General features: G+C 44.5%; 1 protein-coding gene across 1 annotated transcript in view; it reads right to left on the bottom strand.

Annotated features, from left to right (window-relative positions):
• The window catches only part of LOC135900599 (cell adhesion molecule Dscam1-like), a 196335-nt gene extending 178662 nt beyond the window's left edge, over nt 1-17673 (bottom strand). The window contains exon 1 of the mRNA XM_065430027.2: nt 17601-17673. Coding sequence (XP_065286099.2) covers nt 17601-17673 — 73 coding nt within the window. The remainder of the gene's footprint in view (nt 1-17600) is intronic.
• Between the last annotated feature and the right edge of the window lie 218 nt (nt 17674-17891).

The raw sequence follows: 17891 nt of genomic DNA, 5'->3' as shown, positions 1-17891 counted from the left end.
TTCATTAGCCCAGAAAGCAGTTCGAGCGCTTCTTCACTACCTGAAGGCAACAAACTTGAGTGCCAAACTATAGACATCCTACACCTAACCTAGTGCATGTGAAAGTGCGGTATAGACTCATGTTTTCTCTCTCTCTCTCTCTTTCACTCCTCATTCCCCTCCCCACGTGTAAGGTAGCAAACTGGACTCAGTCTGGTCAACCTTCCCACCGTTCCTTCTTCCATTCTCTCTCTCTCTCTTCTGAGACACAGAGTTCACCAGCCGCTGGCGACACACCCTTGCTAACAACGTATGAGATGCTCAGGCGATACAATTGCCTGCGAAGCATTCCAGGCTAACCCCGCCTGGTGCTACACCACTACCACTATAAATATATAAGCTTGTGATGTCCTTTATGCTAGAAAGTGTAATTTCCAAGTAGGAGGTAAGCACGAATAAACAGAAGATACGAAATCAGCAGACATGCACTTGTGTCGCAGATACAAACCCCGGGAATGGCAGTTTTATTATTATTTTTTCTGTGCCTTTAATCGATAAACGTCTAAAATCCAAACTCGCCATGTACAAACACATAACAAAGATTTTTTTTCAAGGACGCTCACTTTATTTGGTCAATCATGAAGTCCGAAATATATATTCCAAACAGCATGGGTTCGGAAAAGATGTTGTGAAACTTGCTCCGCTACATTCCCGGCGATCACGTGTGCAATGCTCATACATGTAAACTAACATAAAAATTTATACGAGGGCTTCTCACGATAAACCATTCATAATTTTTTTTCCGCGTCGCGCTAATAAAACTAAAGCAGATGCGATCTCCAACTATGTCCTTTCTCCGTGTGAACCATCCACAGTCCTGGATTTGAACTCGGCAGAGAAGCAAGTTCGTGAGACCCAGAACAGAATCTACGGAACGCGCACAACCTTCTCTGCAGAGGCACTGTGCAGTGCACGAAAGCACCGATGTGCTATCGTTATGCTCGCTTTCTTTTAACGCCGGATCTGGAATATACCTGGCTCATGTACACATTTTTTTTAACGCGGGTGCAAGACGCGACACGAGCACTAAGAATGACAATAACCTCCCCCGGGCCGCGATCTTTTTTCCCGTTCTGGGCGTTTTCGTGCTCGACCCAAATGTGCGAGCTTTCTTCCCTCGGCTGTTCTCTACACAAAGCCGTAAAAATCGACCGAAGGGAAAACCCCTTACGTTCTGCGCTGCGGAAGTGCGCTCCTCTGCACAATGATGGCTCATAGTAAAGCCGTTTCGCCGTGCTTCGTGTCTTGGCATTGCGGGGCGTCGTTTTACGACGGGTTTTGTTTCCCTCTTGCATATTCGCACGAGAGTCGTGACCCGTGTTTCCCTGCTACGACGACTTGCGCCCCCTACTGGAGTGTCACATGCGGGGTGAAATATTTTCAACAAGGTTCATATGCGCTCCTCTTATTACTTTTCTGTGAAATCATAACGAATCTTTCTAAGCCGTAAGAGTGTTACAAGTAAATTGTGGTAAAATGTTGGTAGTTGTCGTCGGGGTCCATGTGCCATAAGGCACACAGCAATTGCTTTCTTGAAGCGCTTGATCCAGGGTAAGGTTGCACCTCTACGGTGCATTTTAGCACTCTTTTTAGTATAAATGTCAGCTGATGAGTTAAATAATAGTACGTCTAGTTCTTGAAATGTTTCCGCTATATTGAGAGAGCCTGATTGATACGGTTCTGTAGCACGTGCATTTTTCTTGCAAAATTACATAGTTCCACATGTACGCACTATTAAATATCCTACGTTCTTTTTTTATTCTGACTTGGTTTTGAACGTTCATACCATGTGGAGTACGACGATTCTCGCTAGACCACCGAAGCTGAGTTGAACTGCATAGTGTCGATACCTGAGACGGTAATCAACTCGGAAAACCAAGTAGTGGAATAGTGTTTTTTCTCCGCCTTGGCAGTACAGTAGCGGTACCCGAGGAAGGAAACCTCACGAATTCTCGACCATTATGAAATCACGCCTACATGTACACGTATTCATATCTGTCTTTCTTATCCTCAAGCTAGAGTTGAATCCATGTAAGAAGTGGCACAAATGCTACCAACCATCGCCTAATTACCCTTTGGAGAGAGTCCCATTTGTGTAGCCCATTCTCTCAGTTTCTTGCTCATTTCACTGATGAAAAATGACAAAAGAGTGCAAACAATTACGCAAGAAAAACAATTTGATGATATTGACACGTGTACTTTGTCTTTATCGGGCGACACGTTTCACCGGCAAACAAATGTCATCGCACAGCGCAGAACGCACCTGCATGTATCGGAAGTTTCTGGTATGTTATCGATGATTCTATCCGATGTCTGTCACCGAAACTTGTGTAATATGATTGCATGTATGCGCAAGGCGAATAGTGTCGAACTTTGCGGAAGACATGCGGGTCCCAGTGATTACTCTGGAACATTCGACTACTGATGTATAAAAGCCGACGGCGCTTGACCAGCTGATCAGATTTTGACGATAGCCGACTGTGTTCGCCGCTATCGCCGTTCTTTAAGTGTAGCCTGTTTTTGTGGGCACAGGTTCGCCCATTAAAAGTTAGTTTCGTATTTCACAGTATCGCTACTGTGTTCTTTATACGTCACTGACAATATGACATGGAATATAAATATGACATATGACATGAGAATATAAAATATGGAAGGCTGATGCGCTCCTTCCTAACTCACTGAGTTTCTAACTGTGTAAGAAAGTGTTATTTAAATATAACGAGATTTTTCTTATGGAATGCGTTTTAATTGTGTTAGAAGAAATAGTAGAAGAGGGAACATTCTTAGGAAAGAAAAGTGTCGCTAGCAACTTCGAAGTTCGTGGAAAATCATCCTAGGGCTCGTTCATTAGGTCGTTAGAAATGGTGTAACGGTTATTTTGACTGTCTCTGCAGCCGATGAATGAGATCCAGTAAACTTTTATCATACTACGAAACATTCCATTCTGAATAAATTCTGGAGTGTGTTGTTTGTTTCAACGTTATGCGCTGAACAGCTTAATAAAACGTATATGGCTCGCCGAAGAAATACAACAGCTTCCTTTGTTTTCCTTTAGACATGCACGGGATAGCATTTGTGGATAGTCTCCCGGTAAAACGCTCAAGTTTTTTCCTTCCCCGCCGTCAATAAAGAGTTCAAGAACAACGAAAAGCTAAGTTCGAAAGAACCACGAATTCTACGTATTTATTTTACTGACCAAGTCACTCTAAACACTTGAGCAGCAGTATTTTTAGTGCCTTCGCGTGTGACGCCTAGACACGTGTTGTGCCTTACGCAACAGCTGCTTGAAAGCAGCAAGCAAAAAGGCACGTTGGAGATTCCGAAGCCTGGACACGCACCTTCAGGCTCGACAGGTTTGAAAAGTTGTCTCTTTAAGTAAATCAAAAAAGAAAAGAAAGAAAAGCATGGCATCGCAAGCTGCCTTTCCGTATAAACAAGTAAAAAACAGCGCGTCATGTCTGATGCGCCGGTGCGTCACGATCTCTGCCATAGACGAGGGGAAACGTGTCTGCACTCGCATATAGATCAGTGTTTAGAATTTTAAATGAGGGCATTAAACCAGTTCTTTCGCGCGTCCATCCCCTTTCGCTTTATATAATACGATTTTCCTCTGCATTCCACACTGGACGTTCTTTATGCGAGTGTCCCCATTCACCGACTGATCATCATCCTTCATCATCGTACTCGGGCTTTGCAATCTTGTCCCTCGAATTCATAGTTTTTTTTTTCTGTACACAAAAGACGTTCGTGTACGGGCTATCGACGTAATAATGTCATAGAGCGTCGTTTTTTTCTTCCCGTAAGAGGTGGTAAATGTTTCACACCGGACGCCTCATACAAGTGGGCGAAGTGGAACAGAAGAAAAGAATGAACTGGGCGATCGCTCAATATATCCCACGATGCATAATTAAGCATGCACGTATATCTAACTGATCGCCTACGGGTCGGGGACACGGGAAAGGGACAGTTCAAGTTTCCTAGGGCTTTATGCTTCGAGTATATGAACGCTTCAACATGAAGTGAACGCATAACGTCGCTGTCATAGTACCAACATGTCTGCATTGTACGCACACCGCGAAATAATATAAGCGAGCGGGCTCGTGTATGTTGAACACGGGCCATTATTCACAATGGATGAAGAAGATTCTCAGTATAATAAATTTTAAACTGGAACGCTGTTTATCTATAATCCTATAATATCGCCGAATAGGCATGAACGGCTCACTGCTGGCGGCGTTGCGAACTACCCACAAGCGCAATCGCCTTGTCTTGTAGCGTGCATACGCTATGACGTGTTCGAGTTGTACTATATTAGCGCGAACGAAGAGAAGTCGAGAGTCACCGGATTGCGTCTGTGTATATCCAGGTTCGCCTGCATTTGTAACGCTCGCGCAATTACCGCTTCGAAATGTGCATTCTGGGCTTCGGCATGCTCGAAAACTGGTTTGAGAGTTTTCACGTCGCGCTCCCATGTAATTCATAGTAACGGGTGTTCTGATCAGCTTTTCTTTTTTCCTGTTTCCGTTTCGATTTATGCTGACGATACGTGTAGCTAATAATGCGGCACGTTACCGAGGACGCATAGTAAAGCTCATTTAACAAAACTTGTTGTTGCACCGGTTGGTTCATGACTTAAGCACAAAAGTTAAGGCGCTAAGCAGACGAGGACGAAATGAGGCGCCCGTATAAGTTGTTTTTGTCTGACTTCATCCTCGTCTGCTTAGCGCCGTACCCTTTTACCTTAAGTAAAGATGACTCTGCGACATGCAGCGTCATTATGGTTCGTAGTTCTTGAGTTTTCTATATTATATTAAGTTGTTAACTTCTATTATATTTTGCCCCTCCATTTACGAATGTAGATTCTACGAATATAGAAGTCTTCGTGGAGCCTTTTCTGCGACTGCCTTACACTTCCTTTACTTCTACAGCAGTGACGTCTCAAAAATTACCTTTAATGGCCTCTCTCCTTTCACTGAGATTTCATCGACTGAAGGCGCTTAGTCGCAACAAAAGCCACACTTGGCTTAAAGTACCTTGGAGGAGGAGGACGAAAGAGAAAAGAAGAAGGCAGGGAGGTTAACCAGAATAACGTCCGGTTGGCTACCCTCCTCCAAGATACTTAACTGTCAACCTATCTAGCATTTGCTTATGGAGAAGCGGATTATGTTCAAGGCAGTTTTGAGGAACCTGACCAATGCCCCAAAGGTTTATTTTGACTGTATATCCCACGAATTGACAATGATAATTAATAACAACATATGACTCCCGTCGTCACATTCACTCGTTTAGTGGTGCTGTCCAAAGTGGGTCACATTTTGTAGAAATACGTCGTAATGCGCGGTGGCGAATCCTCGCATACTGGTGCCGATCAATTATTTTGATGTTGTTTTCCTCCTTACGTTAGCTCTGTTTAAACTGTTAACCAGTTGACACGTGAAAACAACTTTCATCACATAATCACTAACAAGCGGTTTGCTGCAATTCGAAGAAAAATAATGTTCAAATTTTCTGGGAAATAAATGTTACGCTCAAAACCCTCAGAATTGGAAATGATAGTCCCCTCTATTCTATAGTGCTTTGTTGCCGTCACGAGTTACGCTAATTTAGAGCGGGCACTGCCGGATAATGCCTCAGGATATCCCACTTTCCTAGCTAGCATTGTTGAAGCCGACCACAGAACATAGGTAAACATAAACCTTACAGTGACTGCACTGCGGAAACCAACACTGAAGAAAGGGAGGGGGGGGCGGGGGGGGGGGGGGGGGGGGGGCTCCTTACGAAGTTTCACAGATGCGACGCGCTCAGCTCATGGTTCCGTAAGCAGCGAGCGACCTACAGTCTTCAATGATGCGACCTAGCAGAGAGCCAACTCGACGCCCAGTCGCGTGTGTACAGTCGTCCGGTGAATACAGATGGTTTCTCGCTCGCCCTCGATCGAAGCCCTGCTGGTGTTTTTCTTCGCGCCTCGGTGTTCTGTCAAAGAAAACAAAGTAGGGACCTAGAGTAACCGCATCACGTCGTCGGTAGATGCGGTCAACGCCACCTTTTCGAGTGTACGCTCTGTCGCCGTCAGCTCCGCACCGTAGAAGAATGTAAAAATGCACTTGTTTGCACAGATGCACATGACCAGGCAAGACAGTCGTTTAAAGTATAGGAAGCAGAGAATGACAAAGTAGTTCTACTGAACTATGTCACTCATTCATTCATTTTTACGCTGCAGAAAAAGAAAACGGGGGACAAGGAAACATAAATATATTACTGCGGGATACGGGTATACGTGCAGCACAGATTTAGTAGCTGTAGTACCGGTTGCTACCAGTACATTAAGAGGCGCCTTTTGTATGCAGTGCGCAGACTACCTGCACAACTAATATCATTCCCAGTGAAAATCATTGCCAATCCTGACTACGACGAAGGACATGAACAACTTTCTCGGAGTACAGTTTACACGTTGAATGTTGCCGAAAGTAACAAGAAGCGGGACATTAACGTTGCTTCCTCAGCAGGCAAAGTCACTTAGAGCTTTTAAAATAATATAAACGCTCGAGCTGTCCTTTCTAAATTTCTGGCTCTTCCTTCGTCTCCTCCTCCTCCTCGACCACCTCCTCCTCGTCATCGCTGTGTTTAGGATGAAGCTAGGAGCATACGGGATGGATAATACAGCAGAGTCAGTTAGTGTGGTGTTCCCTTTCTTTTTGGTGTTATGTCCCGCTCCCTCCCACTACTTGTTCTCGTGGATCTATCGATTCTTCTTCCTCTTCTTTTTGTTCTCCTCTTCTCTGCGCGCCGATATTCTTTTTCGCGGAGAAGCTTGCAATCAATGCGCGCAAAAACGCCTAATAAAGAATTCCGAAATTACATGGTAGGTGCTACGCACTTGAACGTAGAAGAAAAAGGAGTGGAAGGCAAGTACCGCATTCATTGTTTTTTTTTTGTTTTTTTTCAAAGGTATCGTTACAGAACCTGTGGCTTTGAAATGCCATTTTGGAAGACGCCTTGCAAACGCTGAGAACACAGAGGGTACTATTTTCTCAGAAGCGGCCCTGCTATATACACTCCACCAATTACATCACAGATTTCGTAACACAAGCCGATTTATTACCTAGAGGTACAGAAACACACTTTTGCAGCAATTATGCCGAAAAAAATAGATCCAAGGGCGGACGAACTTACCGGATAACAAAGGGTCATTCGATTACGCGCCCATTTCTGGCTCAAGTAACAGCATTGTGTGGCAAAGCAATATCTTCCGGAAAGAATGATAGCTATACTCCTCTCATTTCCTATAATTAACACAGATAAGCCCACACCGCAACCATGGGAGAAAATGATGTTTATTGCGTATAGCGCAAGAATAGTACGTGTTTTCCACCCCTGGTACCGTGGGGAGCAGCACCCTTGAAGTTGTGTCCCGGATATTGCAGTATGCCGCGTCAAAGTCCTCCTAATGAAAGCCGTAAGTTGGTGCTCAGCGGCTCGTGGATGATGCTCTTGCGATAACGTTCACATTCCTTTCACGTGCTATGGGGTGTCGCAATATCACGCGCCGCTCCGGAAGGTACAGAAGCCCCGTGGAGGTATCTCTCATTACCCGTCAGAGGGAATCAGCGACGAACAAATTACGGAGAAATTTGTCGCGTACATTTTATAGCTCGCTTTTTTTTCCCCTGCCTTCAAGACTAATTGTGCACGCCGCGCAGAAGCTGAGGGAGTGTAACAGGCCAGAACTCCTAATTAAAGTAGCCTTCTTCGACGCAACGAAATTAAATGTGTCTGGCACCTAAGAACTTGTATATATGTGTGCGACTTTTGAATGTTCTTATTATTCTGAAGGTAAAAAAAAATGGCTCCCTAAAATTGATATGTTGAAACAGAAGCACTACCGCGTTTTCCTTGACAAATGTTCTATAAATGTATGATTCTACGCTAATTCGTTTTTTTAGTGATATAGGAGTTCTCGGTAGCTGACTATATTTCAAAATTGAAATTATCATGGCCGCGCACTACGCTACTTGGTTGTGCGTTTCTTTATCCTTATTTTGCTAGAATGAAGTATATTCATATCCTTTTGGCTGTCTAGTACAACTAGAAAAATTTATCAGTAGGATGGTTAGAAGAACACGCCTCGCAGTGCACTATGTGAACAACCCATTCTTTGGTTTATATCACATTTCATGCGAAGCACCACCGGATGCATGATAGCGGCGCACTTCATCATTATACGAGCCTCATTATATAAGAGGATGTAGGGTGTTCTTGCTTTAGACAGTAGCTGGGCTACAAGATTCGTCTCACAAAGTGCAGTGAAGCAAGACGGCACCACACTGCAAAAAAAGAAGGAAAGAAAAAGAGCGCTTTGTCGGGATTTTATTTCTTCATTTTTGTAGAAAGAAATTCGAGATGTAGAATCGGCGGGAAGCTGCCGTCTGCACACATCTTGTTTTTGGTGCGTGCTGCCATTGCTCTTTTTATAGCTGATGAGAGTAGCAACTGAAAAGAATAGCAATCTATATGACCCAACAGTTAACCTTCGTGTAGATCTATTAGCTTTGCGTTTCTTTCGGTATCATAGCCCATTTATGTTCTTAGTATGACGCTCTCATGTCCGTGTCATTCAATATGCATGAGAGTCAAGTCTTTTGTTCCACGTTTGAGTGTTCCTTCAAAGAAGATTGACGACAGAGAAACAAGCCGCAGCACAAAGCGCAAAACGCTTGTCACGTCACTAAGTTCAACCAAATCAATCCACGTGCAACCACCACCGATTTGGGTCTTAGCAATCATGCTTGAATGCGCAAGGACATTCCGGTATAATATGCGGCCCAACGAAAGCAGTCACTAAAACGGAGGCGTGACCGCTTAACCGCGATTAGTCGTGAGGCTCAATTCCGCCCGGACTTTGCATTTAACAGAATGGTGGCGAGGAAAAACCACGCTCTAGACAGAACGTCAGAAAGTCACAAACAACGGCGTAACGATCATGCGTTTACTCCTAAAGCTAGTGTTATAGGTATAGCATTTGCACAGTGCCCATACTAACAGACCAGCTCAAGAACGTGCGCGTCTACGGAACGCAGTAATTGGTTAGGCCCTGAGCGAGAGCGTGAATTTGATAGCGAAAAGTCTTAAATAGAAATCGAAGGCAGCGAGGACGGGAAGGAATTGGTGCTGCGATGCCGGGTCAAGGCCGCACCGCTTGTGGAAACCGCGCACCGACGCTGCGACTCCCCAAAGAGAGCTGGAGGAATCGAGAAGAGTTGCGTATAGCTGTCGACGACACAAGACCTCCCCCCGGCCCCAGCGGTCGATTCCATTGATCAGTCCAGCAGTAAACGTAAAGGAAGCACGCGGCGCATGCGAAGAACTGCAGAGAGGGCGCTAATCAAACGTGCCAAAGCGCACACAGTCGGATCAATATACTGGAGAAGGAAAGCAAAAGCGCTCAAAAAAATAAGCAGGAAGACAATCAGCGCGTCAGCTGTTGCGGTGTAGTGAATATAGAAGCAAGTCCAGTGAGCCAAGAACGGTAGGATCGACGCAGTTAGCAGGTTACCACGACCAGACGTTTCAGTCTTCGTGCTCTGATAGTATACATCGCCGTAATATTGTAACGTTCGAAACAGTTCCAGTCTGAAATCCACAATGGGGCCCTTGACGTTGATTGACTAGCACTAAACTGGGCTACCGATGAGAGTGAGTCTTTTTCATGCAGCTGAAAGCAGTATTTCTGTGTTGCTGTCACCTCCCTTCAGAAGAGTAGGCAGGCGTTGTGCCCCTTCCGGTGGCAGTTGCCAGCCTGCCCCTCGCTTTCCCTTTCCTAATACGTGTGTATATGTGTATATGTGTTCAAAACAAAAAAAAAGCAGTATTGCTAGGCAAGCTTTTTATTAAAAGAAAAGTGGTCGTATACTTTCATTATAAGACGGAATGAAGTAAAAATGGGCCCCCTGGGAAAATTTTTACCTCTTCCAGTCTTATAATGAAAGTGTGTAATCACTAGAACGCGTAAATGTGAGTCAAGTCTCTTCAGTTTAAGTAGAACAATGACTGCAATATTTGCAACAGGTTACTTCAGTCCAGTGGGCTATAGGAAAAAAAGTGTAGACGGAAGCTTTGTCCCTGAAGGCGTATTGAAAACAAGGTACAGTATGTTACAAGCCTTCAAGGTGTGGCGAACAGGAAGATGTCAAACGAGGCAGAACACCCCAAAAATGGTAACATAGAAATAAATCCAATTATGCTCACTCAATCAATTGAATTCTTCCCGAGAGAGTTTTCATTTTTTTTTCATTGGAAGAAAAACAGGTACAGAATGTGTCGCGATGCCTTGGAAGGGGCAACTCTTCTTTCGCTTCATATTTAACAGAAAGTACCATAAAAGGATTGATTATACAACAACACATTAACAGCTTCGTTGGAACAGTTTCACTGATGCTGTTTTCTGGTCCTTAGCCTTCAGATTGAGAATAATAAGGAAATACGTATCGCAGCAGAAGGTAAAGGCTTTCCACGAAAAGTGAGCGTGTGAAAAACTTCATTGGAAAGAACGTGTCCTCTTCAGCCGCTATTTTTATCTGATTTTATTCCCTTTCGTATATATGAGATAGAAAAACGGGTGGGAGTATTACGTTTCTTGCTGATGCACGACTCACGTCCTCTAGAGACTTAGCATAAGGTTCCTGCAGGTTAGAATGAAACGAAAAATTCGATCGCGCAACGAAGTTATGATAGACGTCACAACTTTCAGATATCTCAGATTGAGAAACCCTTGCAATCACGAGCAGACGTAAAGTAAAAGGAAAACATACATTCAAAAGTGGAAAAGAAAGGTCTGCTCGAACGAACTTATACGGAAGCAGTTTCTCGAGCATGAAACGCTTCATGATTTGTCAGCAAGATTCTTCGCGGGTTTTTCCGCTTTTGAGCGCAATACTCCGCTTTTCTGATCACATGATCTTTTCGTCGCGTGGATGGGCCCAATAATGAGAATTGAGATCGACGGCTTGTTGCGTGAGGTGCAATAACCTTCTCTCCAAAATGAGGAGGAGTACAGGGATCGGGCGCACACACGATGAATTCTCGAGAAACAACGTGCGAGTGGTACAAGGGTTACTCGATACTCATTAACATGATTTAGTGTTTAAAAACAATGAAAGATATATAACGGTCGTTTAATATGCCACCATAAGGGACTAGACGAACCTACGAGTAGATTCCGCCATGTATAACAACAGCTATAATTGTTCCGTTCCCAACTCCCAATACAACAACACCTGTGCACCTCCATTGGTGCAAACGCATGGCCATAAAGTTATCTCCACGAAATGTGCTCTGAGCGGCTTTAACCGATTAACCCAAAATTGAGACATGCACGTCCGACGAGATGCATGTCCGAGATGCATGAGATGCATGTCCGACGAGACTATAAGCGGTTCAATTTCGCTAGTCGATTAGCGCCAGGGCCCATTTCGTCATGTTGCGTCTCCGTATAAACAGTACGGTAATACGGCAATGTGCTGCCTTGTACCTGCACCTTTTTGCAAAGCCACACCATTTACGGTAATATGATATTCATATTGACGAGCACGCTCGTGTTCAGGCACTCTCAGATGCTCGCTTTATGACAGCAGACTCTGAAGACATATTCAGCCGCTGGCACAGAGATTAACATGCTTCATTAGATACTTTTAGGGAAGCTATTAGCGAATGTTTCCGCGACCAGCTACTGCTTTTGAAATCATACGAGTACACCAACTGTACTGAGACCACAAAGATGCGTGACCCTAAATGAGACCAATGCTACAACTGAGTTAGGACGAAAGCCGGTTAATGCAGCATGTAAGTGCTTCATGCATAAGGAATGCGGTAAGATGAAATATATTAATATTTGACGAATATATTCATTCAAGGTCCTGTCGCAATTCATGCGCGTCATTCAGAATGTTTCATGTCGTAAAAGACAGAAAAGAACAGAATGATCACTCTCCTGACGTATATCGAAGCTATTTATTGACCAGATATGATTACGGGTAGTGCGATGTGCCCCATCACTGTATACATTAAGGACTCAAACATGCTTATTGGTAGCTTAGAGCCGCAAAAATTATATCGGAGGACTCGGGCATTAAATATCCATGCTTTTGTTCTAACGCGGCTCGCTTGGGTCGCCACAGCTGTGTGTGCACCTATGAATGATCCCAGAATGCTGCCTCTGATGCAACTCGACCAAATATTATGTTTCTTTTTATTCTTTTTGAATCTCGCTAGCTCTGCTCTTAATTGCACGAAAAGTAACGGTAGACTGAACGGCAGACACTGGCAGACACAACGGCAGACACTATTGCGAATCTCGATTCTAAAAGTGGCGACGCACGAATAAATTTTTGCAGCCCTATCCCGGCAAACAATTTTCAGCAGCGTTACAATGGACTTAGGTAAACCTTCTGGTTTCATCAGCCTTCGTATGTTCATTAACGTTATCGCAAGGTTAATCGGTGTCACCCAGTTCTTGTATGTTTATTTTCCTCCGCATGTCGCAGCACATGCGTGGCAGCTGTGGAAATAGTTGGCAGTCGCGTTTCCTGCAATTCGGTTCATCGTGCGGGAGGGCTTTAATCATTAAGCCTGTCTAGCTGCACGTGCGACGAACTCCGAACGAGTTTGCCACCTCGCAATACTTGTGAGGCGCTGTACGTATACCGATTCCGAGTGCACGTTCCGAAGCGTAATGAGCGCGCGTGCTGCTCGTTGCTACAGGAAGTTCATTCCCGACTACCTTTAGGAAAATGGGAGCTGTCGAGCTTGGAGTCACCATGCGGAGCGGAAAGAAAGGGTTGGGAAGCGAGGCTCGATTGCATTTCGTCGACAACCACGCCAGGCCAATGGTGAACCTCGTCCCTTTCAGGCGACGCCGGGCTCATCAATCAAACGTCACCAATTACGCGTACCGAATGCTCTGGCATGCGAGGTCCCGGCAATATCCCTTCGTCTATTGGGCAATTTATGTAAGAGACGGTTCATTACTCTAACGCCAGCCCCCCGCTCGCTCTCAGCCCTGGTGCCGGCTCGAGGTGGCAACCTCCGCGCTCGTTTAAAGTGAAGAAACAAGCGCCACTAAACGCGGTCTGTCGCTCCTTTCAACACTTTTCTCTGCACCGTTGTTCATTCCGGGCAGGGCCAATCGACTGAGTCGGCAGCTATAGTGCCGAGCAAACAATGTGGGTTGGTGCGAAAAGCGAAAAAAAAAAACCCCCATAGGAGCTTGTTCTCTCAAGCGAACGATGTGGAGCTGCATATGCATGGGAGTGTCGCGACCTATTTCTTGCCTCCTTTATTACGTTATTCCTTGCATGTCTTTTTTTTTTATAGTGGGTCATCGTCGTAGTCGAACAATGGAGAGGGTAGCTTTAGGCAACGAGCTGCGAGAGGACGAACTTTATGTTCGCGGGCCGCTGTATTTAATGGCTTACCAGAAAAGGGTATGCACTTATAAATTGAGTAAGGGCGCAAGAACAAAAACGACGATCAAAAAATAAATGATTTACCCAAGGACCTGTTAGCGATATTGCTCCCGCTACTTGCTTTTAGCTGCGTGGATTCGTTGTTGCGATAGCGGGTTTCCTTGTGACGGCGTGTTTCCGAGCTTGCGTCTTCGTCTGCGTGCATGTAGTACATTTGTGCGAGGCTGTAACAAGTTGTACAGCTTCTTACCAACGCAAGACCTTTTTTTTTGCTAAAGCGAATGACTAATGTTCCTCTGCGCTCTTGCGAGCAATCCTCCTTTTCTGTATATTTTGGGTACATTAATTTCCATCGCCACGTGACCATATATGCCATACTTTTCCTAGTTTGATTCATGTTGCTAAACGGCATCAGACGAAATTCGGCAATGTCGAAACTGAAATAAGCGGTTTCTCCGAACCAAACCTTAGGCTAAATCATGTGTAACGTCTACAGACAACAACGAAGACATAAAACTTTATACCTCTGTTTACCCAGAGCAATGAACATTGCTTTAACTTGGGCCTTTCTTTTTCTATCCTTATATTTATAGATATGGTTTTGTGTGCCTGCATAGCGAAGAAATTTTTCTCTTCTGTTCACCGCTCTAATTCGCCGAATCTAAAGAGAAGACCCATACACATACACACTGAGTCGATGCACGCAGAACCTTTCACGGCATGTTCCAAATTCTGAGTGCATGGCTGATTTTTCAGGTTGCGAAAGGTAGCTGTTACACGAGTTCTATTCGCATTTTCATTTTGATTTAGTTATAAGTATTTACTTTGAGTATATTCCAGCTAGTACTTTTATGCGTGAGGCAAGATTGGCTCTGCAAGAGGGAAAGCTTTACTTGATAAACGCGCAAACTTTCTTTTGACAAAATAGAAAAGAAGATGGAGAACAGATGCAATAACATTTCGTGTGCTCTCTCAATAAACCTTGGCGAACTCGTTAGAGGAATCTCAATTTGATCTTGTTTATGCGCTGTCGCTGGCAGCTAGGGAAATTACTATCTCAGAGTGTCGCTGATACGGTATTACTCGACGAAGACGTCCGCAGTGCAACGGTACAGCGCACATTTCGAAAGGAAGTGAATGCTGCAACTGCAAAAGAGTCTGTCTGATGATATCCCACTCGTTTCTGCGTGTTTCAAGCTGCCTCCTCAGTGACGGCTAGAACGGCAACCATGCACTAACACTACACCTCACGTGACGCTTCGCGCAAGGTGAAGATAACGTAAACCTAAATGTTCCGGTATAGCGACTTAATAAACGCAGCTGCAAGCACACGTATTCTCTTCGAAGTTTCATTTTGCCCTATACTCCAAGCAAAGTCCATGCAAGCAAACTCTAATTTATAAGGCAGTTGTATTCCATGTCGCAATGAACCTACAATCCAATCTGCCGTTGATACTATATTTATATACCTGAGAACCTAGGTGGCGGACTACTGTATAGAACCTATGGAAGAGAGAGAGATGAAGGGGAAGAAAGCAAGGAGAGAGAAGGCAGGGAGATCAACCAGATGCGCGTCCGGTTTGCTATAAAAGTCACCGAGGAATCTCCAGGCAGCAGGCTCCGTATTTCGCAAGGGTGTGTAATCTGAATACGTGATGCTTGCTTCGTCAAGTTTCGCCAAGCTTTCCCAAGCTTTGATGTTACAACGGTACTACAGCTCCACTGGCACAACAGTAGAAACTTAGATTGCTGGTCCTACTGCTTGCATTATGGAAAGCTGGTTATACGTAACATTACCTTGGGACGTTGGATATTTTTATTATCGCGTGTTAATCGCAATAACAATAATTGAAATTTTAGAAAAGTATGGAGCTCATGGTAGCTGATTAGACATGATGCCCGTGTTTCTTGCTTTAATATATTACAGATGAGCACACCTATAATAAATCGCGAGAGACTACGACTGTGTTTGTTTATTTCATATTGGGCATTTTGTTAGAATAATTGTGCCACTTGAATCCCCACTATGTCGCCCTAATTGTAATCATAGAATCCGAACTTCACTTACGGCCTCTTCAATATATGTTTGATGGAATGTCATTAGTGATTCTGACTGGACGCCCTTTTAAGCAACGAATTAATCCATTATTTACCGGTGGCATTTAATCGACTTATGATCAGCCGTTCATGATGCGACGGTAAGCGAAAGTGGAATCTGACCACGTTCATGAGTTGAATGTTTATGTTACTGTGAGCATAGCGCAAGCGAGAAGTTTCAAAGTTGTGTGCTAGAATTGTGAGCATTGTTATCGCGTCAATTTGCTTTGGCAGGGCGCCTGAAAATCACAAGCACTCGTCAATTCGGCGTAGATTCTTAGTTCTTGCAGCAAGTGCAACACGGAACACTTGGTTGCCCAAACGCGCCAGGCCATACGTTATCTTTGTTTAAGGTCACTTCGTAATTGGCGGATTAGCCATGAACTGTTGCGATTGACATTACGAATTATTGTACTGTTGCAATATTCAATGTTTTTTTTACTAACGACATAGTAGAACCGCTGCGGAAAATTGCAGTAGTTGTACGTTTCTTTCAAAGTCGAGTTTATTTCAAATGCATAGCGGAGGGAGGTTGTGGGTCACGTTGCCAGTGTAAGAGAGTTCACTGATGTAGGCATCTAAGGAGCATACGATGGTGGTCTACAAGCATTCGCTTTCTATAAAAAATGATAAGGAGGGATAACGGAACGAACAGCATCTCAAAGCCAAGAGGAAGTGTCCTGCCTAGCAAGCACGTGTTCGCTATGCTCAAAACTCCTTGCAGAACCCGAACATTTACGTAAGCGTTATCGCGAAGCCAAACGACGCAGAACGTCTGCGATCGGAAAAGAACGTGAGCAAATGCTTGTGCATAGTTGGAAGCAATATACAAGCGCACGCATCAAGTGCGTCGTCGCGCAGCATTTAAACGAAACGATTCAAGAAAGGTGCCCTAAACATACATAAAAAAAGGCCCGCAGTGGTTGCTTAGTGACTCCGGTGCTGAGCTGCTGAGCACGAGGTCCAAGGATCGAATTCCGGCCACGGCGACCGCATTTCGATGGGGGTCAACATGTGAAAACACCCGTGTACTTATATTTAGGTGCGCGTCAAAGAACCCCAAAGTGGTCCAATTTTCCGGAGTCCCCCACTAAAGCGTGCCTCATAATCAGGTCGTAGTTTCGGCTCGTAAAACCCGATATTCTTTTTTTTTACATTCTTGAAAGCGGTTTCACCGTATATAATGGGAGCTATACTCTAAACTTACATTCCGGACAGGGCTTCCGCCATATTTCAAAGCGGCCAGCCAGTTTGAGCATACTAACCACCCCTTTGGTGTGCTGCTATCTCAGAAAGAAAAATGGAGCCTCGGTTAGTTTCACACCCGGTTTCATCAGCACAGCCGCCAATTGCTTTACCCATCAGATCATTGACGCACGCCTTCAAATCCTTCATAACACCCTTAACACTTCGTCGTAGAGATCAGCATCTTGAGACGCTTGGCATGTGAGTCGCGTCGTATGGACACAATTTAGCTGGCAATGAAAATGGATGTTTTACGCATAGAAAAAACCGTTATGCAATCGCGCCGTTGTTTATTCGAAGTTAGATATGCTGAACCCCAATTCTACAGTACCAACCAAACAAAAACGGCTGCCGTTGGGAAGCCGCTTTTAGCAAAGCTTTTTTTGGGGACAGACCCCACACATGTGTAATCGGTAATGAACCCGAAGCAATGTAAACCTCTAAATAACCACTAGAGGTTGTCAATAAAGGTGTCTTCATCAATATGGTGCATCAATACATTGCTTGAATGCGAATCGCATTAACGTCGGCAGTCTCCGTGAGATTGGTTCTGCCAGGCTTTCTTTTTTTCCATTTAGGTTGTTGACTTAATCGAGCTTTTTGTATGCAAGACAGGTAAGACACAAATATTTATGTACATTTTCAAAGTAAAATTGTGCCTTGACCAGCTAGAATACCCCTTAGAGTCTACTTATCCAAACATTGTGATGAGATTAGGATACTATCATAGCCAGGATGATGAAGTAGTAGCAATCTTACCTCGGCCAAAGGAGAGGTACATGCAGAGTTGAGCCAAGAAAAATTCAGTCCAGAACTGGAACACGGAGCGCATGATTCAGCTGTTCAGGATGAATGCAGGGACTAGTAATCCTGTCGCTTGAGCCCGTGAACACTCACACACGCAGCACACAAGTGATGGAGTTTTATCCTGCAGGGAGTATATTGACGGCAAAGGATCGTGGAGGAACGTAGGTCATGTTCGGCGACCGCTAACTCCAACGACGTCTTCACGGGAGACCCGTACGATTTCACACGGAGGTGTACTTTCTA

Source organism: Dermacentor albipictus, chromosome 3, assembly GCF_038994185.2.
Source record: "Dermacentor albipictus isolate Rhodes 1998 colony chromosome 3, USDA_Dalb.pri_finalv2, whole genome shotgun sequence".
Taxonomy (NCBI): Eukaryota; Metazoa; Arthropoda; class Arachnida; order Ixodida; family Ixodidae; genus Dermacentor; species Dermacentor albipictus.
The sequence above is the reverse complement of the archived record's forward strand: the minus strand, read 5'-3'. Positions and strand labels throughout refer to the sequence as shown.